This window comes from Scophthalmus maximus, chromosome 8 (assembly GCF_022379125.1).
Source record: "Scophthalmus maximus strain ysfricsl-2021 chromosome 8, ASM2237912v1, whole genome shotgun sequence".
NCBI classification, from domain to species: domain Eukaryota; kingdom Metazoa; phylum Chordata; class Actinopteri; order Pleuronectiformes; family Scophthalmidae; genus Scophthalmus; species Scophthalmus maximus.
This window is the reverse complement of record NC_061522.1, coordinates 12550638-12577756: the sequence shown is the minus strand read 5'-3', so window position 1 is coordinate 12577756 and position 27119 is coordinate 12550638. Positions and strand designations below refer to the sequence as shown.

The 27119-nt window shown below is 43.2% G+C and overlaps 2 protein-coding genes across 2 annotated transcripts; one reads left to right on the top strand and one right to left on the bottom strand.

Annotated features, from left to right (window-relative positions):
- The first annotated feature begins 317 nt into the window (after positions 1–317).
- On the top strand, positions 318–8397 carry smc2 (structural maintenance of chromosomes 2). The gene is made up of 25 exons (XM_035637996.2): positions 318–651; positions 882–1031; positions 1142–1264; positions 1356–1394; positions 1510–1620; positions 1743–1787; positions 1895–2128; positions 2386–2535; positions 2633–2866; positions 3099–3258; positions 3348–3465; positions 3801–3939; positions 4040–4159; positions 4269–4473; positions 4672–4807; positions 4934–5058; positions 5185–5378; positions 5507–5650; positions 5869–5943; positions 6251–6370; positions 6483–6683; positions 6802–6918; positions 7220–7380; positions 7514–7661; positions 7775–8397. The coding sequence occupies exons 1-25, from the start codon at positions 484–486 to the stop codon at positions 7958–7960; spliced, it is 3603 nt and encodes a 1200-aa protein (XP_035493889.1). The 5' UTR covers positions 318–483; the 3' UTR covers positions 7961–8397.
- A 1362-nt stretch (positions 8398–9759) lies between these two features.
- Positions 9760–26036, bottom strand: ecpas (Ecm29 proteasome adaptor and scaffold). The gene is made up of 49 exons (XM_035636333.2): positions 25890–26036; positions 24940–25070; positions 24664–24780; positions 24189–24307; positions 23927–24076; positions 23603–23780; positions 23278–23417; positions 23022–23100; positions 22802–22921; positions 22558–22643; positions 22400–22475; positions 22266–22315; positions 22099–22165; positions 21811–21933; positions 21593–21696; positions 21346–21469; positions 21170–21250; positions 20832–21048; positions 20366–20457; positions 20061–20195; positions 19809–19956; positions 19472–19644; positions 19219–19320; positions 18803–18926; positions 18009–18154; positions 17469–17523; positions 17255–17369; positions 17073–17141; positions 16825–16942; positions 16560–16727; positions 16365–16444; positions 15959–16064; positions 15736–15783; positions 15496–15614; positions 14946–15096; positions 14773–14838; positions 14556–14645; positions 14369–14435; positions 14189–14280; positions 14026–14092; positions 13737–13934; positions 13091–13302; positions 12969–13012; positions 12656–12848; positions 12413–12563; positions 11805–11910; positions 11577–11665; positions 11415–11486; positions 9760–10752 (listed from the first exon to the last, which is right to left on the bottom strand). The coding sequence occupies exons 1-49, from the start codon at positions 25909–25911 to the stop codon at positions 10613–10615; spliced, it is 5520 nt and encodes a 1839-aa protein (XP_035492226.2). The 5' UTR covers positions 25912–26036; the 3' UTR covers positions 9760–10612.
- Positions 26037–27119: the final 1083 nt, after the last annotated feature.

The window sequence follows — 27119 nt, the reverse complement described above, 5'->3', positions numbered from 1 at the left end:
TCGTATTTTTTCCCTAATAAGAAAAGATTCACGGGACTATATTTTGTTCTACTGCACTTCCGCTCTGCATCCACAGGTGGCGTCAAAAGGCCACAGTAAGTTTAGTAGCCTTAAGTTTTGCCTGACCAAAATGAACATGCTTTACATGAAACAATGTTCTTCGCACTGTTTACTTAACACTGAATTCACTCATGTCATCCATAATATGCATCCATTGATGTATATGTTTATTGTGCGCACACGTCGTGTTACAATACGTTAGAGTTATTCGTTTTGATTCCGGCGCGGGTTGGGCCCATCCGGCGGCTCCAATGCCTGCCGCCAAAATTCAAGTTAGAAGAGAGAGACGCGAGTTTCTCCGCCGTCGGTTGTAAACACTGGGCTGTAAACCGAGAGCTTCGGCTTCTTACTGGCCGACTTTGATATTCAAACGCCTCCCATTTCACCTCTGGAATCTTCGGAGGCAGACGGGGTAATTTAAAAATGCACATAAAGTCTATCATAATCGAGGGGTTCAAGTCCTACGCACAGAGGACGGAGATCAACGGCTTCGACCCGCTGTTCAACGCCATCACCGGACTCAACGGCAGCGGCAAATCCAATATCTTGGACTCCATATGTTTCCTCTTAGGCATTTCCAACCTCACCCATGTAAGTGTTCGGTCTGCTCTTCTTGAAACGCCTCCAGGTCGGAACTCACACAGCCGTGCAGCTTTGTAATGCGTTGGTATGACAAGTGAACCCGCTGTGTTCATCGTCAACTAGCTAGCAAGATCATGTACGAGCTAAGTTGGTTTGTGTCATAGTCTCTATAATAATAATAATGATGGAGTCAGATATTTCACACAACAGAGTCGGCCAACGTGTGTCTCGCCTCACAGGTGCGAGCCTCCAACCTCCAGGACTTGGTGTACAAGAATGGACAGGGCGGCATCACCAAGGCCACCGTGTCAATCACCTTTGACAACTCCAACAAAAGCCAGAGCCCCCTTGGGTTCGAGACCCACGACGAGATCACCGTCACCAGACAGGTTGGCATGGGGAGAAAGAGAGAGAAGCACCGTCACCTTTGAAGGCTCTGCAATTCATGTACACAGGGTTGCCACAGCATGTAACACTGACTGCCTCTTCCTCCTTCAAGGTGGTGATTGGGGGCAGGAACAAGTACCTCATCAACGGAGTCAATGCCAACAACACCAGGGTGCAGGACTTGTTCTGCTCCGTTGGCCTCAACGTCAACAATCCCCATTTTCTCATCATGCAGGTCATTCTTTAATGTGTGCAGCAGTTTTTATTACTTGTGGTTTAAGCTCTATGCAGCATCTGACATCCTGTGATGTTTCTGGTATTTTTAGGGGAGGATCACCAAAGTTCTAAACATGAAGCCCCCAGAGGTAAAACATACACCGTTTGTCCACCATCTCAGCATTAGAACACGTTTCATACAAATATTCCTGCCTTTATTTTATACCTCTGGTTTTCTAATAAGGACCCCCTCTCTTCTTTCAGATCCTTGCCATGATTGAGGAGGCAGCAGGCACCAGGATGTATGAGTGTAAAAAGATTAGCGCCCAGAAAACCATTGAGAAGAAGGAGGCCAAGCTAAAGGAGATCCAGACTGTACGTCTCCATCTAGACTCACCTTTTTATCAATGTATCTTCATTCTGCATTAGGGTGCTGCCACAAATACAATTGCAGTTAAGGTTGACATATTTAACTCCTTATTTGTTCACTCCTTCAGATTTTGGATGAGGAAATTACTCCAACCATGCAGAAATTGCAAGAGGTATGTTGACTACACACCCACACTTTTGAACGTTAAGAACAACTTTTCATTGCACCTTTAGTTGTTATTATTTCCCTTTAAAAAAAGAAACATGTATTCCTTTGCAGGAACGATCATCGTACCTGGAGTACCAGAAGCTGATGCGAGAGATCCAGCACTTGTCGCGGCTGTATGTGGCCTGGCTGTTTGTGTGCGCAGAGGAGACGAAGCTGAAGTCAGCAGAGAACCTTAAGGTGATGCAGGATAACATCGCCAAGATGCAAGCCAGCATGGCTGAGAACGAGAGCAAAGTCCAGGAGCTCTCAGCCCAGATTCAAGAGCTGCAGAAGAAAAAAGATCAGGTACACTGGAAGAGACTGGAAAGATTATAGTCAACTTCTTTTTCAAACCCTTTGCTTCTTACTTCCAGGAAGGGACATCTACAGCTATTTGAGAAGGATTTTGATGATTTTTTATTTTTAAACTTAATTTTCCTTATTCTTGGATGTTGCCAAAGTTTATTTTCTTGAAAGTTTGCTTTGTTGCCCATGTATGACGTGTTGGCTTTAAAAGCCACATAGGGAAAAAATGTCACAGAGGTTTATCTTCTCATCTGCAGGAGGTGAACGGAGTATTAAAATCCCTGGAGGAAAATCTAGCGGACGTACAACGTGTGGACGCCAAAGCCCAGAGTGCACTTGACCTCAAAAAACAGAATCTGAAAGATGAAGTCAAGAAGAGGACGGAGCTTGTAAAGAGTATGGAGGAGGTAATGGGACCATGCTACTTCCTTGTTGAATAAAGGATAAATATGTACAATTTATTTATTTTTTATTTTTTTAAATGCCATTTTCATCCATTCTCAGGACAAGAAAATGCTTACGGTGAAAGAAAAGGAGGTCTCCAAAATGACCGAGCAGCTTCAAACTCTACAGGAGGAGGGGCAGAAGGATGGTGCTGCTCTGGAAGCAGCTGAGCAGCATTTCAAGGCTGTATCCGCAGGTCTCTCCACCAATGAGGATGGAGAGGAGGCCACACTGGCCGGCCAGATGATGACCTGCAAGAATGACATGAGCAAGGCAGATACAGAGGCCAAGCAGGTGAGGGGAATTGTTTTTTAAAAGGCCTGCAAGCTTATATTCTCACATATGTTCAGCATATATTTCCACAAGGTTTTTTCTATATTTCTAAATGTTTATTTACTGTATAATAAATTACCTTTTAGTTGCATTGTTTGAATTATGCAAAGAATCTGCTGCAACACACTGCAATTTTCAGTTCTGACTGTCTATTTGTCTGTTTATCTCATCTGTCTTCTTTTTTTCTGTCCAGGCCCAGATGACACTGAAACACGCTCAGACGGAGCTGAAGACCAAACAGGCAGAGGTCAAAAAGATGGACAGTGGCTACAAAAAGGACCAGGACAGCATGCAGGCTGTCAGAGGCAGCAGAGAAAAACTTGAGGCTGAGCTCGCTAAACTCAACTATGAAGGTATTGTGTGTGTTTCTGTGTGTTTGTCCACGCAGTTCTGAAAATGTTCTGTTATAACTGTGAGGACATGTTTGTGTCTGACTGTGCAGATGGGAAAGAGGAAAGTCTGTTGGACCAAAGAAGGCAGCTGTCCCGAGAGGTCGCTAAACTCAAAGAGACCTATGAACGTCTTGTGTCCCGCTTCCCCAATTTGCGCTTCGACTACAAGTAAGGACTGCGGGATGAATTAATTCACCCTTTTTAATAGAACAGTATTTTTCATCATTGTTATTGTAAAGTCCCTGCACACTCCCAGTTGTTGTTCAGTTATCCCAGCTACTTAGAAAACACAAATTTATTAGAGCCCGACCGATATATATCTGTTGGCCGATAATATCGGTCGATATTAGACTTTCACAGACATATAGTTAACGGACGATATCTTTAAAGCCCCATAATATCGATCGGGCTCACAGTTATGAGCCTTTAAATGTGCATTTATGTCTACATTTTGGGTAAAATTGTTATTCGTTGTATTTGTAACCCCCACCCCCTTCTCTCAGGGACCCAGAGCGCGGATGGGACCATAGCAAAGTGAAGGGGCTGCTCGCAAACCTGATCACGATCCGTGACGTCTCTTATGCTACGGCACTGGAGGTGGTGGCAGGAGGACGACTCTACAACATTGTAGTAGACACAGAGGTAGGTGTCTCAAAGAGTGCGCACAGTGCACGTCATTTATGTTGCCATCACATTTAGTTGTTTAAATTTCGAGCTATGGTGATTTCTGTGTCTATGCCAGGTGACCGGTAAGAAGCTGCTGGAGAAGGGAGAGCTACAGCGGAGGTACACCATCATTCCCCTGAACAAGATCTCTGCCAGGACACTCAATGACAGAGTGGTAAACACGGCCAAGAGCCTGGTAAGAAATCTCAGTGCCTACCTGTTGGAAACCGTCATTCTGTCTGATGTTTAATCATCTTTGCAGACAATCCATTTCTTCATCGCTTCCCCTTTGTCTCCTCTGTCAGGTTGGAGATGACAATGTCCACACTGCTCTGTCCCTGGTGGGTTATGAATCTGACCTGCGTAAGGCCATGGAGTACGTCTTTGGCTCCACGCTGGTGTGTGACACCCTGGACAATGCCAAGAGAGTGGCTTTCGACAGGCAGGTGATGACCAAGACTGTCACTCTTGGAGGGGACATCTTCGACCCACAGGGAACTCTGAGTGGAGGTGAGAGCGAGGAGAACACTCGGGATGGAGTATGTCGTTGAGAAGTCAATATGCACAGTTAAGGAAACAACAAAAACAACTCCCCCCCCCCCCCTTTTTTTCCTCTCTTTCTTTCTTTTCTTTTTCTCCTGCTTGATTTCTGCCCCTTTTTTTGCTCTTTCTTTCTTTTTTTCCCCCTCCCCCTGCTTTTTCTTTCAGGTGCTCGCTCCCAGGCAGCATCAGTTCTGACCAGTCTGCAGGAGCTGAAGGAGGTTCAGGACCACTTGAGGGAAAAGGAGGCTCAGCTTCACAACATTGAGCGACAGCTGACCAGCCTTAAGGGAACTGCTGAGAAGTATGAACACAAACAGACGAGTCAAATTTAGATTGTTATTCACTTTGACCAGGTTGATATCATCTCATTTTTCCCCACCGAACCCCTATATCTTATCCCTCACTTCACCACATTTGCTCCCTCCAGGTATCGTCAGCTGAAGCAGCAGCACGAGCTGAAGGTAGAGGAGGAACAGATTCTGCAGGCTAAGCTCCAACAGAGCTCCTTCCACCAGCAACAAGAGGAGCTAGAGAGGCTGCGCAAAGCCATTGGTCAGAATGCAATTACATTCAGATTAGCACTTGTAAAGTCAAATTAATTTCAGCAATTGCTTTACTTGGGTGTTTTCCTCTGTTTTTTAAATGTATTTTTATACGTGGTCTGTTTGCCTAATCCAGAGGAGAGTGAGGAGACGTTGCGCGTCACCAAGGAGGTGCAGAAGCGGGCTGAAGAAAAGTACAAGGTGTTGGAGAACAAGATGAAAAACGCTGAGGCGGAGAGGGAGAAGGAGCTGAAAGCCGCCCAGCAGAACCTCAACGCAGCGAAGGGCAAAGCTGACACCTTCAACAAGAAGCTGAAGCTGAAGCAGCAGGTGCTCTGGCCAAACACAGTTGTTGACAATCATCCGTTCCATTCAGCACTCTGTAATACATTGTCTTGGATCACATCTGAATAATTGATCAAATGTATTTTTTATTTTTTTTTATTGCTTGCATGCAGGAGTCTGATGCCGTGGCCCTGGAGCTGGAAGAGCTGCGCAGGGAGCAGGCGGGTTATGAGCAGCAGATTCAGGCTGTAGACGAAGCCATGAAGGCCATCCAGGAGCAGATAGACAGCATGGCCTGCACCGTGTCCCAGAACAAGGTATGTGCATTGCAATATTTTGTGTGTGTGTCTGTATATAAAAATAATATTGTCATGGCCACAATCAGACTTTTTACTTATTAGGACGCATCCATATTTCGCCGACATTTTGAATATGCTTGTTTGGTGAATTGATGTATCTCGCGACGACACAGTCTGACACTACTATCATTTGCCCTCGATTCCCCATTTCTCACGTTTTATTTCTCGGGATGTAGGAGGCTGTGCGTAAAGCTCAGGAGGATCTGGCCAAACAGAAGGAGGTGATCATGGCTCAGGACAAAGAGCTCAAGGTGAATACAGTTTTTCCTTTGGGTTTTAATATCCTCTTGAAAAGGGGTTCAGTAGTAAGCTTAATGCGGGGATTTAGTGGTTGACGACTCAAATGATTAAATAAATCATAGACCATGTAGTTCAGCTGGAAGTGTCTTGATATGGTACATAGTTGAATACACTGCACTTGAAAATGTCTTTCTTATTGTAAAAAGAGATTATTCCTCTCAGTCGTGTAGTGCTGAATAATTCCACTGTTTATAATTTTTTTAATCTGGCCTGTTTGGTTGTTTAATTTCTTATTTTTCTTCAATTTGATTGATCCAGGGGAAGAGCACTGAGGCGAATAAGATGAGGGAGCAGAACAACGAATTCCAGCTGAAGATAAAGGAGCTGGAGCACAACATTAGTAAGCACCGCAAGGACAGCCAGGACGCTGCCGACAAGGTGCACACAAACATTCATTTGCTTCTACTCCGTCCACTGGCAATTTATTTTCATCCTATTGACTATGATATAATCATCTCTGTTCCACCTTTGCCTTCCTCTCCCCCCACAGGTGTCTCGGATGCTGGAAGAAAATGAATGGATCCAATCGGAGCGCCACTTCTTCGGCCTGCCAAACACCTCCTACGACTTCAAGACCAACAGCCCCCGTGAGGCGGGTCAGCGCCTGAAGAAGCTGGAGGAGACCACCAACAAGCTTGAGAGAAACATCAACAAGAGGGCCATGAACATGCTGAACGAGGCGGAGGAGAGGGTGAGGACAAAGAGACGGACTGTGGAATAACCAAATGCACAACAAAAGAAATGTCAACCATCTCTTTGTTTATCTGTTTCTCTCTCTCCTTTTCATACACGCTCGTCTTGTCCCGCAGTACAACGACTTGATGAAGAAGAAGAGGATTGTGGAGAACGACAAAGCAAAAATCCTACAGACCATCGAGGAGCTGGACCAGAAGAAGAACGAGGCTCTCAACGTGGCGTGGCAGAAGGTCTCCTCTTTTAGCGATTTCATTCTCCATCTATCTCTCTCTCTTCCATAGACTTAGATGGATATAAAATCATCCGGTTTGAACTCAGCATTTATATTGTTAGTTCTCTCTTTTATATATCTAGGTGAATTGGGCAAGTCACCGGATATTTGATTTACTGGATAAGTCAAAGACACACATTAACATCTCATTACTTAATCCTTAAACAAAACAAAAATCAAGCACAAGTGTATTTTAGCCTGTTCTCAATATTATTATATTTTTTTCCATTCCTTCATTTGTCACGTTTCCCTCTCTGCAGGTGAACAAGGACTTTGGCTCCATTTTCTCCACTCTGCTGCCGGGGGCCACTGCTAAGCTGGCTCCCCCCCAGGGCTGTGGGGTCCTGGAGGGCCTTGAGTTCAAGGTGGCCTTGGGCAACACCTGGAAGGAGAATCTCACTGAGCTCAGCGGTGGGCAAAGGTGAGCAAAACCACTTATATGATCATTGAGTGAAATTTATTTATTATTTTATTACTTATTCAGTCTGATAGTGCAAGGTTTCCACGGATAATGAGGTCGGTCACATTTATGAACCCACTGCTCGTGTTTTCAGATCCCTGGTGGCCTTGTCTCTCATCTTGGCGATGCTGCTGTTCAAACCCGCGCCCATCTACATCTTGGACGAGGTGGATGCTGCTCTGGATCTTTCACACACACAGAACATTGGACAGATGCTGCGCACACATTTCAGACACTCCCAGGTCAGTTAGAACACACAGGTGCATATATTTATAGATATTTACAAACCTCAAGTGCAACATGCACTTTAACCCTCTCTCTCTCTCTCTCTCTCTCTCTCTCTCTCTCCCTACAGTTTGTGGTGGTGTCCCTAAAGGACGGCATGTTCACCAATGCCAATGTCCTGTTCAAGACGAAGTTCGTCGACGGCATGTCCACGGTGTCGCGAACGGCGCTCAGCCAGAGCGATGCCAACGTTCCCCAGAAAGGCCCAGAGAAGGGTCGTCAAAAAGACAAGAAGAGCAAACAGCTCATCAGCTAATAATTGTACAGGAGCAGCTGAACCCAACAGAGTCACCATTAATATCCAGGCTGTTATTCCAGAAGTCTTGTCACATGATATAAGAACATGTGGTGTGTGTTAATACCTAGCGAACTGTGTACAATCATATTTCCTCTTTCGGTAATAACTGCTCTTTATACTTGTAAGAGTTCCGTCACAACAGTTTTGTCTTCTGAAGACCCTCAGCTGAATTTCTGTTTCAAGCCAATTTTCTTTCATATGTTATTCTTTGAAGCTGTTCACATGTTTGTGTATTTTGAACTTTTTAACTGTACGTGTATTTTGTGGTGTGTCCTTGGCTATCCTGTCTCTTTTCATGTTCATGTTCTTCTGCTTCAAATTATTTTTTATATGGATTTATATGTGAAAGTAACTTCTCCATATATTTCAGTTAATAAAGCAAATGTTTGATAATGCCCTTGATTATTGATTTGGATCGTTTCCATCGCAGTTTGCCTTGAAACTGCTTTAACCAAGAAACTAATGGGCCAACGTGGACTTAGAGATGCACACCGTTGCTGCCCTCTAGTGGCAGCCACAGGGACACCAGGAGTGCAGTATCACCTACATATGTATCCCACTAAATCTGTGGGAGGTGTAAACAAATGGGCATTTCGGTGATGAAATAATTTTGCCAGGTGAGATATGAATTAAGTAAAGACTTAATAACGGTAATATATAGAACTCAGGGTTTGAGAGGTTGTTTAGAAGATAAACAGGCTTGACTATTCACTATTCATAACTATTCATGAAGGCAAAGCAGCTACTTGTAACTCAAAATCTAAAAGGAAATTATACCGACCAATCCGATCACTGGATAACCAGATCCGGTGGACCCTGAAAGGGATAGATAAAGTTTCCAATAAAGTGACAAATAATGAAGAGCAATAAATGTCTAGTGGACTGTTGCTGTTCCAGAATTCTCATGTGTCCACTCAGGTTTTAAAACATCCTCTGTGAAGAGGGAGGGTCGACTTTATCACACTAAATAAATACATTGGCTATTTAATATTATTGCTCCATTTGAATTTAACAAAGACTATTTGATTCACTGACAAGTGTTGATGATTTTAATTTATTATTCTATGACTGTAGCTCTGAATATGAGGAGACTGAAAATAAAACTAAATATACTTTATCTTTCCCAACACTGGTCAATATTTCACATGATCACGAATGAACTAGTCAGTCTCATTGACCTCATCACACAAGGACTACTCTCTGCTTCACTACAGCTTTTCTTCATAATAGTTAGATCATCTTCAGACAAAAGGGTAAAAATATTCACTCAATATAAAACTTTAATTCATGTGTTTCTACATTATCTCATTTCACTGACTTTAAATATCCAAAATGATTTCGAGTGGTTCTTTTTTCTATTTTTGTTATTTGATCATATTATTTAAATGTTACTTTATGAGGTCACTTTTACATTTCACTTCAACTGAATTAATCTGCTGGTATCAGCACATCTTGTCATATCATATTAAGAACGTAATTCGTGGTTTGGACAATGTTGCTTGTAATTAATGACTCATAGCTGGATATAAAAACAATGTTAACTGAGACAGTTTACAACCGTTTTCATAGTAGTACAGGTGATCAGGGCGGACGTTGTTAGGTTCAGCGAAGCCAGATAAAAAAAAAGATATCCTGGGTATTTTGAACTTGCTTCGTGACACTGGCCCCTGATAGATCTGCTAAGAACCTGTCACGTGTACTTAGTACAGTGTGACGGTTACACATCAGCAGATTCAAGACAAGAGAACAGTCACTGGTCCAAATTACCAAGGTAGTTTTATTTCATCATGGACAATTTCAAACAGCTATGGCATCAATAACATATTTTCTTTGCACTCATTTTTTTTTTCTTCATCCGAGATTTCACGAAAGCAGCTTTCATCCTGCTCCCTCACCATGCAACCAGGAGAAACAAAAGACCACAACACAAGTCATCCTGTGCTAGCCAAGGTGCACCACCCCCTGCTCTGATATTAAATGAGGAGGGAAACCCACAACAGTAGTAAAAGTCCCCATTTCGGGACCGTAGGTATACAGTGTCCACAAACCTAACAGATTGGTTTATATAGCATTTATTATCGGCATCTCACTGTCCATTCAAAATGAACCAAATAAAAGTCGACATTACATTGATAGCTTTGCCCTTTGCCCTTTTTGTCCCGGAGAGTTCAGACTCGGGCAAGGTGTGGTATTGTGGTCTCTCCAAGCATCGCCGGCCCGCCAAGTGTTTATTAGTCATGCAGCCCGGGCGGAGTGCTCTCTTGTGCACACCAGCTTCAAAGCCCACAGGTAATACGGATACTTAATGCAGTGACTGAGAGGTTTGGAAATATCTGCGGTTAAGAGAAGAAGACTGCTTCGGCAGAGAGGGCAGAAGGAGGAGTGAGGTTATGTCAAAATCTGTATTACTCATGATGATGTTAAAAGATGCTGATGCCTAGTTGCTCTGCACTGTGTTTGTATCTGCATGTATTTGGCTGACTGTGAGCTGTGTGTGTGTGTGTGTGTGTGTGTGTGTGTGTGTGTGTGTGTGTGTGTGTGTGTGTGTGTGTGTGTGTGTGTGTGTGTGTGTGTGTGTGTGTGTGTGTGTGTGTGTGTGTGTGTGTGTGTTCAGGGTTGACTCTGGATGTGTCTCCGCAGCTCCTGGGCCTTGTCCCTCAGGTCAGGTCTGCTGTCGGACTGCAGCGTGGACAGCGAGCGCTGCAGCTGCTCCCGGCTCTTCACGGACACACAGTCCCACTGTTCACTCTCTATTTTGACGGCACACAAACACAAGAACATTTAATCAGTGACACGTGGATCAATAACCTCTGATATATACACAATCTCTGGCTCTCATCTTTTCGTTGCACACTTTCACAATAAAATTCCGAGAAATGCACAGACAATCTTAGGCTACGTTTTTGTTTAAAAACTTAAACAAGTGTTTTTCGCTCTCCATCAGTATTAATCTCTGTCCATACTAATGCCTGAATATGTATAACGCGAGACCGTTCACGAACACTGAGCACGTGTGTACCCGTGTAAACAGATTGCTTACAAAAAAAATACTACTTACGAGAAACAGCAATGATTAAATGGTTTTTTTTCTCGGAGTGATGACGAGGTGGAACTGGTACTTGATGTAAGTGTGCACAATGTTATGCAATTGTCCACTGGTAGTCAAGTCATGATTGATAAGAACCAATCAGGAAGTAAATGCGGTTGACTGCGTCATCTTTTCCAAATGTCTCCCATGTTTACCCGACCATTCTACAACACAGCCCTAGAGTTTTCAAACTAAAAAGGGGCGAGCAGTGTTTCAAAACTTTTCCGTTTTAGGCGCTCGGAAACTCCGGAGTGGTGTGGACGGCAGGCGAAAACGTAGTGATGCGTTTTTAAAATGAAAATGTAATATTATCAAAACATTCACCTCCAGTTCTCTTTACAATCAGATCCACAACTGACAAACCCTCCGTCCTCACAGACGAGTAACTTTTGTTTTCTGGGGAAGAAAAAGAAGCATAACAAGGTGATGAAATGCATGCATATTGGAGATCTTATAGAAAATGATTTGAAATTGTGAGGCCAGTACCTAAAGGGTACGTGAGACCAGCACACGTCTCCGTGAGGATCTGTGTCAGTGTGTTGAAGTCTTCACTGCCTTTCTCTAGCAGCAGTAACCTACAGGAAAAAAAGGAAAACATTAACAGCTTAACGTGAAAACATTAGCACAAATCCATCACCTTGAGTCATTTGAGGTTTATTTAAAAGAATACATTTGAAGAAAATGGTTGATAAGGAATTCTCTGTTGGCCCTTACCCCTGGAAGTACGCCTTCATCGACTGTAGAACAGCAAGCTGCACTTTCCAAGTGCTTCGCTTGAGCTTTTCACACATTAGAAGGCAAACCTCCACCTGGAAACGAGCTGCAGGCAGAATCACAACTGACGTTATACTTTGTGACAATAACGTCATTTTTGCCAACATCTCAAGCAATGAACTCAATCTCAGTCAATCTAATAAATAACAGAAGAAAAAGTTTTAAAAAGGACATTTTTTTGTTAATATATTTTAAGTGATTATTATACTCCAATGTATGATCACGTAACACAATATAAAGTTATATAGTACTATATTGTACTTTTACATTAATGAACTCACTTCTCTCTAATGAGTACAGGCAAAAATGATGGTTTTAATTAGTCTATGACTGGCACGAGTTAAAAAAAAAAAAAAGTCCAGCATCTTCATCTTCAGTGATTGAAGGAAATGTATGATTTTATACCTCAAACATATCTGCATGAAGTGGAAAAGTTATCTAATATCCAGCACTGATATGTTTCACAACAAATATTAATAATTAAACAAGTGTACGGCTTTGAGAGCATGGTTACAGGTCATTTTAGTACATTTTTGCTTCATTTTTACCCTGAGTCTGTGGGTTCCTGGGCCAAGACTTTCCAAGAGTCTCAAAAGCGCAAAGCAAAGCTTCAGTCTGCAACTCTTTCTCCTTCACATCTCTGTTGTCATCATCCTCCTCCAGTGACCTCGGGGAGGCGCCACCACTCTCCGGGCAGCTCTGTTGGGGCGTTATGAAAATGTTTTTTAAATATGGCGCAATATAAAAACAACAACAACCAGGCAATATCAAATGAGTAGATGTGATTTCACCTTCTTGATCAGAGGGAAAAGGATCTCTGCCATGTCACTAAAACGGTCCTCCTGGCTGCTGTGGAGCACGTCTCCAGCACAGCGCAGAGCGGCCATTTTGTACACCAGACTCTCTTTACGGCACTCCTTCAGCACGACCTCCAGCACCTCTGAGATGGTGGGCTGGCCTGCCCAGGGCTTCTGTAGCTCAGCACTAATACCCCCCGGAAGAAAGAAAAAGCAATAATGAATAAAAGATGGTTAATGAACGTTGCCCTTTTAATTAAACTGACATGGAGTAAAACAATAAGAACAATTAAAAAAAATGTCACACCTGCATTTGCTGACTACTGATCCAATGGCCTTCAACAGCTCCTCCTGGAACAAAAATAATCTGTATTAAAGAAAGATTGAATTCTCATTTTTATGCTTTGCTCTTGTGTTGACAGTCGTTACCTTGCCCGCCCAGGTACGTCCGGACAGTCCCTGCATTAGAGCCGTCAGCACCAAGCCGAGGTGCGGCGCCACCAATGAGCCCATCTGTTCCTTGGCGACGGTTGCCATGGCAGCTGCACCTTGAGCCTTCATCTTCCAGGACTGGGACTGCAGAGCTTTCTGGGTGATAGTGATCAGCTCCGTCATGTAGAGTCTGATGCCTCCAAAGCTTCCTGGAATCAAAAACGAGTTAAAAAGAATAAAGGGTCATGTTGTTGTAATTACAAATCTATTATCCTGTTTAATCTTTAAAACATTCAAAACGACTTTTCTTTTGCTTTAATCTATTTTCAATGTTTCTGTTGAATTTAAAAAGATTTTGAGCATGGTTCTCTTTAAAGCTGTTTTCAGACATGAACTCAGGAAAATGTCTAGAATTTTCCGTTTACGTATGAAGAACACAGCTGGAAATTTTACAAAGGGGGCTGGCAGGAAATCTTGCCAACGTACATGTTCTCACATACGGCCCCTCCGGAAAAGTTTAGGAAAATGTCAGGACTTCACTGCATGTCTAAAAGCAGCTTAATAGTAACAACATTTTTATTCATTTCAAGTGGTGTGCCACTATTGCACTAGATTCTATTTCTACCGTATGAATATGACTCACCTGGGACGTTCTCCTGCCACACCTCGGCCCACAGCGTGGCATCATGGCCCTCTCCTTTCTCTTCATCGGGACCTGGCGCCTGATGCATGCCCAGGAAGGCCAGAGGTAGGGCCACGCCTGCATGGCCCTTCAGCACATCAGGACTGTAGTGGCTGATGGCATGGACGATCAATGCACACGATGACTTATAGACCGGCTCTGGAAGTAAAAAGGGTAGGAGAGAATTGATGAACCACAAGAGATCAAAGCAGACACTAGTTGTATTTTTTTACATTTTCTGCAATCTCACCTTCTTTCTCCAAGTACCAGGTGTTGAGTTTCAGCAGTAGTTTCTCCACACTGCTGTCTTTTGCCGTCTGATGGGGGAAACACGAATGACAAACGATGCTAACCATTTCTATGAGAGCAACATTTGGTATAATTAATGTCATTAGATTATTCATCAAACTTACCCTGACGAGGTGCCCCAGAGCAAATGCAAATGATTTCTGTACTACAGTGCTCCTGTCATGGACACTGTTCAGCAGGGCACTCATCAGCTTGCCTGGAAACACCAGAAGTATCCCCATCATTAGTTAATTTGCACAAAATAGTAAATACATGACATCAACTGTGGGAAACTTGTGCTCTACCTGAATATGGACTGAGGTCCTGGGGACACTGCACTGTGAGCGAAACAATTACACTTGCACAGCCACCCTACGAACAAGATGAAAAAAAAACACTTGGATGGATGTAGAAGAGATTGACAGGAAGATGCAAAGAAGTTTTCAATCGGGGCATAAACGTATGATTTAATGACTAGGAGTGTGGTTTTACCTTGGTGCCCAAACCAACTCCACTCTTCAGCAGCTCACAGAGCCGAGGAACCAGCTCTCCTAACACAGCAACATCGAGGTGCTGCAGACACTGAGCACAAAAACACACAAGACACATCCTTACAAAAGATTCCTCTTTCTTATGTCTGTTTTAGGAGACCAAAGCTCAAATAATGTATTACTGGCAGTCAACAATAATCATGACTTTAATTTTTTACCATGTTAACAGTCTCCATCATTGGGGAGGACTTGGCAGCACTTAGTCTGGCAGCATCCATAGCACTCTGGAGTGACAATAAACACAATATATGACGGTGTGGAATCTAATTCTTAATTGTACAGAGTTTGGTTACAAGACTTGGGTGAAGATGCAGCGGACGGCTGATGTTACCTTCTCTTGCTCGGTGGCTCGGAGGCTGAGGTAGTTGAGGACCTGAGGCTCCAGGGTGCTGAGGGCCTCCAGTAGGGCTGGGATGAGTCGGGACGCATGAGGCTTTAGTCTGGCACCGGCTGTTTTACTAATCTTCACCAGCGTCTGGATACTGAGAGAATGACAGAATAGCAGGCAGTCAGTGATGTGACACACAATCACAACCTGGTATTGTGGTAACTGTAACATGAACAAGATTTGTGATTTCAAGTTGCCTTAGTGATTTTGATGAACATGGGATGTACAATGATTCAAAAGGAGAGACAAATAAATTAGAAATGTCTGTTTATAAACTTATATTTGTAGGATGAGGATCATATGTATCAACCAATCAATCAGATTTTATTTGTATAGCCCATATTCAAAAATCACCAATTGCCTTGGCTTAGGCGCAACATCCTTAACCCTTAGCCCTTAACCCTCGACTAGAGTGAGGAAAAAAACAACAAAAAAAACTTTTTACTGGGTATGTATCCTAAGAACCAAGATGTCATCAGCGGGGACACATTACCTGAGTGAGCGGACCTCTGAGACATTGCTGACGATGCCTTTTTCCAGCAGGGTAGGCAACAGTGCAGCCACAGTTCTCTGGGCCGCTGAGCCTGTGGACTCACACATGCGAGTACAGACCTGGACACAACAGAGAGAGAGAGTGTCAAGGGACAGACACATGGATATTCACATGTACACAATAACAAATATATATTTAAAAAAAAGTTTAAAAGGCCAGACCTGTGACAAACACTCTTACCTTACTGAGAGTTTTCAGTGTCAGGTCTGCAGCCTTCCTCACAGATTCCTAAGATAAAAACACGACACATTCAGAATCAAAAAATCCTGAAAAGACTTGATCAATACTCAAATTATACGTGTAATGACAAATCCTTGATGTTTTCGTCATCCCACGTGTCCTCTCAGAACCACTGACCATCAAATTGACATAACTGGTGCTTTGATTGTGATTTCCTACTCACCTTGATGTCATCAAGGACTCTGAACAGCGTCTCCCACATTTCTGCAAGGTGGTCGATGAGGTCATCGGCTTGGCGGCCACGAATCAGGTCATTCAGGGCCAGGCAGCTGTTTGGAAACATTTCAAATTCATTAACAGTATTACAATGATCATACAGGGTACAATGGTAACCATTGTCACCATAACAGCAATAGTCTCTATAATTACAATGGTCAGGACCATTCAAGTGTTCATGAGGCCAGAGATTATGGGAAAGAAAGAAATCCGAAGGTTAGAAAAAATGGACATTCATTTCTTGTAGCCCCACAAAGTTGGGCCAAATAGACAGATGATTATTATCATTAATCTTGAGGATCAAAATTTTTTGAAGTTTGATATTTACATTGTGGTATGTGTTGTTACTGTACCTGGATTCACGTATTCTCCAGGTGTTACTGGTCAAGTTGGAAATGACATCCTGCAGGATCTCCTTCAGATACTTGTCCACCTGAGACACATTCAGTATAATCACATCTCAGGATTTACACGTTCACATACACTTTACCTGTGTGTGTGTATATAAGTTTGTATGTTCGTATTCTGTGCCATCATCAAAATCCTACCATTGTCTTATCGGTGACCAAGGCATCCCAGATGCTGGTCATGGCCTGGCGAATGCTCAGGTTGGGGTCAAACTGGTACCGGTACAGACGAGGCACGAGCTGGGGCAGGAACGGAGCCAGCTGCTCGCCGGCCTTGGCAGCGATCATGTGAAATCCAAAAGCTGCTCCCTGAGAGGGGGCGAGAGGAGAGTAGAGGTCAGGTGGGAGGAAGGAAGGGCTACAAAAGCACATATGTACTGGATGAGAAAGAGGACGAACGTGACACCTTGCGGGAGTTCCACATGGCGTGGTGATTAGCCAAGTTCATGAACTTGTAGACAAGGTCCGGTTGGTTCAGGTCGCTGGCCAACGAGCAGAGCTCCTTGTATGTGGACAGGCTGTGGCTGCCGAGAACAATCAAAGCAGGAGAAAAAGCACAGAAATGCATTACAAAATGTCACCTCATTTGTTAGATTTTCCAAATAATAATAAAAAAAGGACAAAAACAAAAAATTTAAGCGACCTACTACTTACCCATCAGGTGTTTTCCCAATACCTTCTCCTTGGAACACCTCTGTATCTTCTGAGACGGCATGTTTCACTCTGTTTGCAAACATAAATGAGTATTTTTTAAACACTAGACTAGTTTCATCTCCCCGACAGAAATACAGTCTTATGAGTCTCTCACTTGTGACATTACTCAGCTATCCACTCACCTTTTACCAGTCATGAGCGTTTCCACTAGGGTGGACACCAGTTCATGCTGGTCGTCCTCTCCTCCCATCTCATAGACCAAGCCAAGTCCTTTTGACGCCGCATCCTGACTCAACTCTAGAGAAAAGAAAAAGAGGGATGGATGTAATGTTGCACATGTACTTTTTAAAAAGAAAACACTAGGCTAGTGGAAGAAATGAGCAGCCGTCATCTTACCATCTGGGTCTGAGAGAACAGATATGAACGCAACCTGGATCTCCTTTAAATGAGACTGTAGAAGCAAAGGAAGATTTTTTTTTTTAAATCAGAACAAAAAGTGATTTCACATATACACAAAAAGACTGCCTAGTTCGAAGGTTGTGTATGGATCCTTTTCAAACTCCTCGCTACAAAAAAGAATGTTATGTTCAAAAACGAATTCTAACTTAATCTAACCGAAGTAAGACGACAAACTTTAATCTTTAAGGAAAGGCAAAATGTTATGAGTTAATTTATTTTATACATATGTGACCAAACAGATTAAATCAAAACTGTTTCAAATCATTGAATGATGGTATATGGACGTCTCTTCCACAGCTGATGAGTAAACATACAAGGCAACAAATGAAGTTGAATACATTTTTGAACCCCCTGACATCTTTACATGACAACATGATTTTTTTGATCTAAAAGCAAAAATATAAGGGTAATACTGTGAGCAGAAACAGATTCCGTTTTTAAAATTTGTTAAAGGTATCCAGTTGTACATTCACCCACCGTGATCTCCTTGTGTTGGCTGAGTTTCTTGACCAGGGAGAGGAGCCAGATGCAGGCCGCCTGCCGGACATGGGGGTTCTGGCTGGGTATGTATTTAGCCAGGATGGAGTTGAGGACCCAAGGAACCACATCATTGTTTTTAACGTCTAACAGGGAGAAGAGGAAAGTTGAAAGGATGTTGAAGGACTTAAAATTTGTTGAAGGATTATTGGTTGAATTTCTTTACCTATCTGATTTCTGATTACTAACAATACAGTGGCAAGAAAGAAAATGTCAGCATTTAATTTACCATGACAACTACGATTATAGTGTGAAAAATCTGATAAAACACACACAAATCAGATCTGTCTGAACCTAATTCAATAGTATTTATACTGTAAAACACCTGTTATTCTGACTTAGGAGTGCTTATGCAATATTACCACAATAGATAGCCTAAGAGCTAACCTTGTAGTCATACCAGATAAAATGCCTAAATTAACTTATTTATTTTCTGCAGCAGATTGTTTTATAAGTGTAGCCAGATAAAAACAAACAGATTATGGCTGAATCAATTATATTTGTGTTAATGTTGGATTTTATTTTCGATGGAACTGCCAGCGTTGGTGCCTTTGCAGCCAGTTTGTTGCCATGCCATTGTCAGAAACTCCAAATATCTCTGATTTGGAATTACAACTCAGAGGCTGGTTTAAAAAAAATATGACGTGCAGTATTATAGTGCAGGTCGGTGTCACTCCACAGTTTACAGATCTATACAAGAGGCTGGTTAACGTACAGTTTTAACTCGCACTCACTGTGTGGCGGGTTGTACTGGTCCTCGGTGCAAGTCCACGGGTCTCTGGCAGCTCCGGAGCTGGTGCCTATTGCAGCACTGGTGATGGCCTCTCCAACTGTGAACTGCAGCTCCACCTGTTTGGCCTGAAGTGGAAAAAAGAACGCAGACAATTTAATCTTATTAGTGCTGGCAGAAAAAAAAAAAAGCCTTCACCTACAACCAGACAGATTGAAACATAATTTTGTGACCTTAAATGTTTAGTCTTACCAAATATTTCATATTAAAAAGATGATATCCATGTGTATCACAATCAGAAAGAGCTCAGTTTTTTCTACAGCAATCAAGTCCAATTTCACTGCTCCCAAATCAACAGTTTCAGTTAGTTTGTAACACTGTTAATGTATATGCTACTGATAGTCAGTATTATTTCCTTACCTCTACAGAGTCCATGAGTCCCTGAAGCAGCTTCTTCTGGTGAGGGAAGTTTCCATCTCCCACCGGTAGGTGACCTAAGGTCTGGATCGACCGCTCCTTCATCTGGATCACATACGTGAACAAGACGGACACAGCAACACGAAACAAACATTATTCATGATTAAGTTGCCAAATCAACGCGTTCACTGCTGATGAACTTGTCATCACTGAACACCACATCAAAGCGGCCACGGGCTTTAGTGGTTGTCCTTACCTTTGTGCTCTCCTTGCCCGAGGGGATGCGGGCAAGCAGGTTTTCCACTGTGGACAGTTTGGTGAAGCCCTCACCCTCTGTAGGGATCAGCAGGGAACCATTCCGGCCAATTTCCCCAATAGCTGTACAGGCTGCTACTGTAAGGAGAGCACTACTACTGTCCAGGAAGGAACCTGTGGGGGGACATACAAAAAGCCTTGAGTGTACGAACCCTTACTTTAATTTGAGTAACACAAAAAGTCTTGTATTTTTATAGTAAGGAGGTTAAAAAAACAACTATTAAAAGTCAATAAATTAAACCTAGACTGTAGGAAATTGTCGCAGAATAATTACACACCAACTGTCTTGGTAGCCATGGAAACAAGTTCATCATCCTCCTGGGAAGAGAAGTTCATTTTATGCCCCAGGACAGCTTTCGTCTTGCTCATGTATCTTCCCACCATGTAGCCGAGAGCCAAGATGGCACCGTGCTGACTCTCAGGACTCTGTGGTTCCACAAGATGAATACAACATTCATACATGTAAAAAATTACAACAGCTTTAAAAATAACCAAACCATACAGTGTTTTATTAAGACAAAGTCACATACGTGGTTGTCTTTGGTGATCTTCAACAGGTTGTGCACGGCTGCCTGTAGCTCGTTGCCGGTCATGGTGGAAACCACTACAGCGTACAACTGGGCTGCGAGCTCCCTCATGTCCTCCTTATTTGTGTTCATCAGACTCTGGAGAAGAAAACGCGTGTTTTCTACAACTGAATACAACCCATCTGTTTTGAAATGTGACTTTGGTTTTACAATATGGCAGAAGGATTGTATAAATCGTGATATACAGTGTGATGATATCGCTCTCACTACACTAAATCCATTCTACAGTAAATAAACAAAATACTCACTTTGATCCAATCAATTTTTTCAATAAATCTTGGGGCCAGTTTCTCTGGGCAGACAGACACCACCTCCAGTAAGCAGTACATAACTGGGATTCCTGTTGACAGATTTATGATAAGGTGGAATTAATACAAAAAAACACAAACGTTCCTCTAAATTATTGCACTGATTAATAATTAACACCACTTGTAACAAAGTCAAGTGTCATCAAGTATACATTTTATATACAGTTACAGTCTCAGAAGACAATACATATTTGACCCATTAAAATAACTATGTCAGACTTCACCTACTCCTTTATGCAGAAATTATTGGCAATTTTAAACAAACAGTGAGATTTGTCGAGCCAATAGAGAAGTTGTATACATTTAATTTTATGATACTCCCACTACTGTATTAATATATCTTTGTTCTAAGACGCCCATAGCGACTGCTGAGCCATGCTCACGAGAGCAGCGGGGAGCATCTCACCTCCGACAGCAGACAGCAGCTGCTGCAACAGATCCATGTAGACGTGAACAGGATTTGCCTCAGAACCTTTCGACACTGAAGGCTGAGGCTCGGAGGACAGCAGTGTGTGGATGTAGCGGCCGATGGCCGGGGCATTGTCCTGCATGTCTGACAAGCGTGTGGATAAGTGCGTGGCCCCGGCACTGTGGGCCAAACACATTCGCAGGTAAAGCACGATCTGCGGACAAAAAAATAAAAAGGTGGACATTAAGACAGGTGTCTGAAGCAAAAGTAAAAGAAATCACCTATCACAGATTCACCCTAAATTTGCAAAGTCGTGGATGTCACATCATAATTACCTCCCCAAATGCAGAAGGGTTGAAGGGAATAGTCGAAGTTCCAACGATGTACTTAGCTGGAGTCTTCATCCTCTGAGCCGCCTGACAAGTGACACATTCAAAGAGATAGAAGATACATTATTTATTTAAGCAAAAATAGCCACTTACACCTAAACAGACTGTGAATAAATGCTCACCTTCTCCTGGACATAGGCCACCATTTCAGGAAAGGAGGGCATGGGCTTTGGTCCCTCCTTCTCTGAGCTCTTGGTAGGAAAAGCCCTCAGCACCTTCTTGGCCTCTGCAGCCACCTCCTCCCTCCTAAAAGCACAAAACATGCAGCTCATTTATCTCCGGCACCTCTGATGCAAGTAAACCATTGACACCCTCATATGAGCTTTAACCATCTCCCAAAAATGTAGATTTCTGAATGTTAGCACTCACGGGTCTCCAGCAGCCAGCAGCAGCAGATATCTTGATGGCACGTGATCAGGAGCAAACACCGTGCTGGCATACTTCATGGCCACTTGGCGAACTTGCACCTCCGGCTGCCCAGAAAGAATAATCAAGAGCATTTGTTCCTGGTTACCAAACTAGTCAACATTCATATTTGGACGTTTTTTCTTAGAAACCAAATATCCTTTCTGCCTGTGTGCACCCACCTTTCCGATGTATGCAGCCACCAGGGCCTCCATCAGGTTCAGCAGTGCCCCCTGCAGGTTAGCATAAGCTCCAACCATCATGGACAAAGCCTCCTGAATGGCAAGACGAACATCAGGCTCCTCCTGAAGAAGATAACAGAATTTTGGAAAGATCAGTATCATATCAGTAGATGTCTCGAAGACAGAAGCCAAGAAAAAGGATTCTACAGTGATTTATCCTGTGGTGTATTTGTGGTGGGGAGTTCTCAGTGCATCTAATGTCAGATTCTTCAGAGGTTGTTCACCTACCTTGCACATGGACTCAAAAAACTGCTGCACAAGTGCAATATCCTTTGTGAACAGCTGTGGCATGCGGCTAGAAGAGAGGAGATAAAAAGTATGATGATATTTTATTTCTAAAAACCCTACACCAAGCTGGCAATGATAATGGAAAAAAGAGAGTTATTTCATTATACCTTGAGAGTTTTCCAACAGCAGAGTAGGCAACACATAGCAACTTAGGATCCTACAAGGACAAATGTTGTTCAGTGGGTAAATCAAACTAAACTGTAGGAACTTGCAGATTATAGGCAGGTATGTGTGGTCTTACCTCCTTGTATTCATTGATGAGCTTGGTAAGACCATTAAGCAGCATTAGTCCCAAAGGCTTATTAGTGTCAGGGCATCTGAAAAATAGAGGGGAAAAAAAACCATTAAGTTTTCAAAATGTAAAACAAACTTACTGTGTCAAAGGTGCACTTCTCTTACACCATGCAGATGTGATGGACAAACTGCAAAGTGAGAGACAGCAGTTTGTTGTTGGTGTTTGCTCCAAACAGACCGTCATACACGACCTGTGGAGGAAAGCAAAACAAGGAGAATGATTTACCAGACTCTGACGCTTGTTCTTGAAAGACATTTTGTCGGACTAAACGTGACACGTGTCTGCAAAATGTATTTTTGAAAATCCAGAAAACACAAATGCACCCACAACCACGGTCCAACATCATACCTGGATATTAGCTGGAAAGCAATCTGCAGCCAGACGTGACCGCAGCAGGTGTGGCAGGATCTTCAGTTTGACTCTGGTGCTTACTGGCTCGTGCTTCAGCTCTTGCTTCACATTGCCACCCTGGTACACAGAGGGTTCAGCACACACAACAGTATTATATACTTGTTTTTTAATTGACAGTTTAAGTTTGAAAAATTTAAATGTGAGTGAGTTTACAAACCTTTGATTTGAGAGGGACATCCCCCAGATACACCTTGAACATCTTGTTAATAATTAGAGGATTGTTCCAGTCGATGATACTAGAAAATAATAAAACAAGTGCTTAAGATTGCTGATAGGAAAAGTTTCCCCACCCTGATTTAGAGTTTTATAATCTTAAATCTTGTGAATTTGTAATGCAACAGGTTTACCTAATGATTTGCTATTACTGTATTCTGTGTGTGGGACTATTGTACTATGTAAACCCATTCATCTACCTCTGTTTGCTTTTCAGCTCCAGATCAGCTGCAGTGGCAACACTGTGTCGGGTGTCGCTGGACGCCACAACCAGGTGAACCACAGTCTCCACTTCAGGGACTTGCTTGGCTTCGATGAACTTCACTATCCCCAGCTTACACTGTTGAACCAAATACACAGTGTGTCACCCCACACGTGCACACTCAAAACATCATGCAGCCATTCAAATAAAGGGGCAAACTTCCGAGTCAAGCTTCCTCCAGCAAACATACACAAACATATAACCTTCCAAGATTGACAAAAATCTGAAACTGCCACCACCCATCCTTCAGCTTGTTATTGTACCTGCTCCAGTTGCTCTGCGCTCCACTGGGCCTCCCCAATCACCCTCTTGGCAGCATAGACACTCATCCCTGGGGGAGGCTGGGGGAGACCCTGGCCACCCACAGCCACTGTCCCATCTGAAGAACCTCCCTGAGAAGAGGAAGGAGCAGGGCGAGTTGGGGATTCGTTCAGCACAAACCTAAAGAAGCCGAAAAGAGAACATGTCAGCATACCTGTTCAAAATGTTAAATGCATCAAAGCAAAACTAGTTCCACTTCCACTGGAATTGAAACAGACAATTCTCCCTTTGATTATAGAATCCCAAAACACAGTTCAGGAACTCACCCGTAAGGCATCAGTAAAACATCCAACATGAACTCCAGCAGCAGCTGCACTGTCTTTGGCCGTTCAGTTAAGTTAAACGGAGAAGCAATCTTGGAGATGTCTGCAGGATACTTCATATGGTAAAGAGTAGGGATCAGGAGGTGCATCAGGCTAAGAGTGAGAACAGGAAAAAAGCATTAATCCATTAAATAAAAAATATGGTCAGGCCAAATAAAGAGGAATGAAATATTTTACTATATGCATTTGCATTGTTTCCCCTCACCTGTCCTGTTGTGGCTGTGGCTTGCCTTCCATGGCGGTGAGGAGGGTGGGGGCCAACTCACACTGTTTTCCCACCTCCAGGCGTGGGTAGCCCATTTTGATGTAGATGATGGTGAAATTCTAAAAAGAAAATACATAAATTAAACAATCACCACTCCTGTCCCAAGCTCCACAAAGAAACAAAACAGTCTAGTATCAATGGCCTGGCCTTTACTTTAAAAATAAACAGAAATTAGTCAAAAATCTTCCATTTTTATATGTGGTATTACATCATAAGGACTTAAGACACAGACGCAGCTCAGGAGTTACCTTTTTATTTAACTAGTTACTGATCAATTGAATAAATATCTAGGTGGGATAACTCCCTACAATGAATCTTGAAATGTGCATATTGAAGATTGTGCTATATTCTCAATAGGCATCTCACATTTCTAAAGATTCTTTAGAAGAAGAAGAAGCACAGCGAAGACTCGTACCGTAACAAAGGAGGCGGCTGCAGGGTCTTGGTACTGTACCAGCAACGTTTCGACTGGTAGCTGAATCTTAGGACGGCTTTTTATCCTCTTGTTAAGGTGGACCAACAACTCCATGACCTAAGAGATGAGGCATGTCAAGTTATTTAGTGCTATAGTTATGAGTGAGTCCAGATCAATACTAAACAACACAAGTTTAATGGGTTCATCAAAAATCTTTTTTGGAGAGTCACGGTGCACTCCTTATGCACATACAGAGAAAGGCAACACCCTCCTTACTTTCTTCCGCACGCCCTCCTGAACGCTGGAGAGTTTGAGGAGCACCGGGGGAAGGAACTTGGAGATAATGTCCTGTAGCTGTTCGTCTGTTTCGGCATGGCCCAGGCGAAGGAACACGCGTTCCAGTTGATCTGTCACAAACCACATGCAAACACCTTGGTTAACTCTTGTGTTTCATTTGAATTTCAGAGTAATTTCAGTCCATTATCCAAACGAGACCACATTGCACATGAGATCAGTTTGATAGAATACATCGATCCTGATTCACATGACAACGGCTTCCCATTCAAATGTGGAAGATTTTAACCCCATTATGTTTGAGGCAAGCACATGCAAAAAAAAACCCCAGCTGGTGCGATCTTCAGCTCCACGCAGAGGGAGTGATGTACCTACGGTGAACTAAAGACAGACAGACCCTCATCCGTGTTGTTACAGTTTGTCTGATAAGCTCACCCTGCCAGCTGCTGTGTTAGTGTAACCATCACCCAGCCCTGCCTTCCTCCCTTGTCTTGGCATGGCTCACCCAGCAGCTAGCTACATCTACTGACACACTATCCACCCAGATCATCGTATCTCCGCCACTACAACCGGCTCTTCTCGGCCAATGACATCCTGCGCAACACGTCCCGAATGCCCCCGCAAAGCATCCAAGTATCAATCTAGGCCTAGGTTTGATCAGTGACCATATATCAATGGCCTACGTGGTACTTTCATTTTGACCGTGACTGGGCAAACGGCCTCCTGCTCTTAGCATTCTTGCTAGCAACATAGCTCCAGCAGCTAGCTCCCGTTGCTGAGCCTGTTTTTAACCGAGCGGAACCTTTATCGTTACATCGAAAACCATCCGAATCGTCGGAACAGAGCGGCCGCGTCCTTCTGTACACGTTCGACGACCGAGAGCGCGACATTTAAGCAGATACTAGACACCGATACCGCAGGTAGAAACTTACTGAGTTCATCCTGGGCAGCCATGTTTGCAGAGACTCATCAGCGACTCCACCAGTTCAGTGAGTGTCACTGCACCCACCAGGGCCACTCCTCGGTTTCATCATCCGCACATCATCATGACACATATGGAAATCACTAATCTTGCATTAGACACATACATTGTGCATTACAATGACAAATTATACATGTTTAAATGTGTGTATATGAATGCAATACATGCTGATGCACTGTTCGACCACCACGCCATTATTATATTCGGATGCCGTATTCTGCTGTAGTCGGTTGTCAAAGGCACAATGATACTACATTTCATGTTGTATGTGTATTTCATTTTCTCTTATGCTTGATTATATTTTCTGATGGTATAGTCTATATGTATATTCCAACTGTAATTCCAATTATATATATCAGGAAACTGTGACAACCGTCCATCCACATCAGCACACTGATCAGCTATGGCAGTTCAGTGGCAGTCGCCATGAACAGCGGCAATTAAAGTGGCTGGTCAGTGGCTGCCGTAGCTGCCACTGGAAAAGCCACAGCTAGCTGCCACAGCCACTATCTGAGCCAACACCCCCAATTTTGGCAGGTCAGTGGCAGCCGCCGTAAACATCAGCAATTGCAATGGTTGATCAGTGGCTGCTGTGGCTGGTCACTGGCTGCTGCTATACACAGCTACAACCACTGTTGTGGCTGGCCGGTGGCTGCTGCCAACGCTGTGGCTGGTCACTGGTTGCCCGCTATAAACAGTGGCACATACTGTGGCTGGGCGTTGGGCGCAGCTGCCACTGTTTGTGGGGCTGCTGTGTCTACCACCAGAAAAGGCCACAGCTAGCTGCCCCAGCAGCCACTATTTCTAGCCAGCCCCCCAGCTTTGGCTGGTCAGTGGCAGCCACCATAAACAGCAGCAATTGCAGCGGTTTTTCAGTGGTTTAAAAACATCTAAATGCACAACAGGGCTGCAACTAACAATTGACTAATTGGCAGAATATTTTCTCAGTAAATATATTCATTGCTTGATCTGTAAAATAGCAGTAAATATTTTATATGGAAGTGAAAATAGGCCCATCATATTGTCAGAGAGAGCTCAAATTGATATCACTAAAAAAATAAGCAATATCAACCCCCCAAATATTGAATTTAATGTAAGCAGCCAATTCTCACATTTGAGAACCTGGAACCCCAAAATTGGTTGCCATTGCTTCACTCACTTGATCACTTGCAGGGCAAAC

Coding starts and splice junctions, on each gene's coding strand:
- smc2 (XM_035637996.2), top strand. CDS start 484: ATGCACATAAAGTCTATCATAATCGAGGGGTTCAAGTCCTACGCACAG. Junction 2,129..2,385: donor TGCAGAAGAAAAAAGATCAG/GTACACTGGAAG, acceptor TCTCATCTGCAG/GAGGTGAACGGAGTATTAAA. Junction 5,651..5,868: donor GCACCGTGTCCCAGAACAAG/GTATGTGCATTG, acceptor CTCGGGATGTAG/GAGGCTGTGCGTAAAGCTCA.
- ecpas (XM_035636333.2), bottom strand. CDS start 25,911: ATGGCTGCCCAGGATGAACTCA. Junction 21,697..21,810: donor TGGCTGCATACATCGGAAAG/GTGGGTGCACAC, acceptor CTTTCTGGGCAG/CCGGAGGTGCAAGTTCGCCA. Junction 15,784..15,958: donor GAGTCCTTGATGACATCAAG/GTGAGTAGGAAA, acceptor TTTTTATCTTAG/GAATCTGTGAGGAAGGCTGC.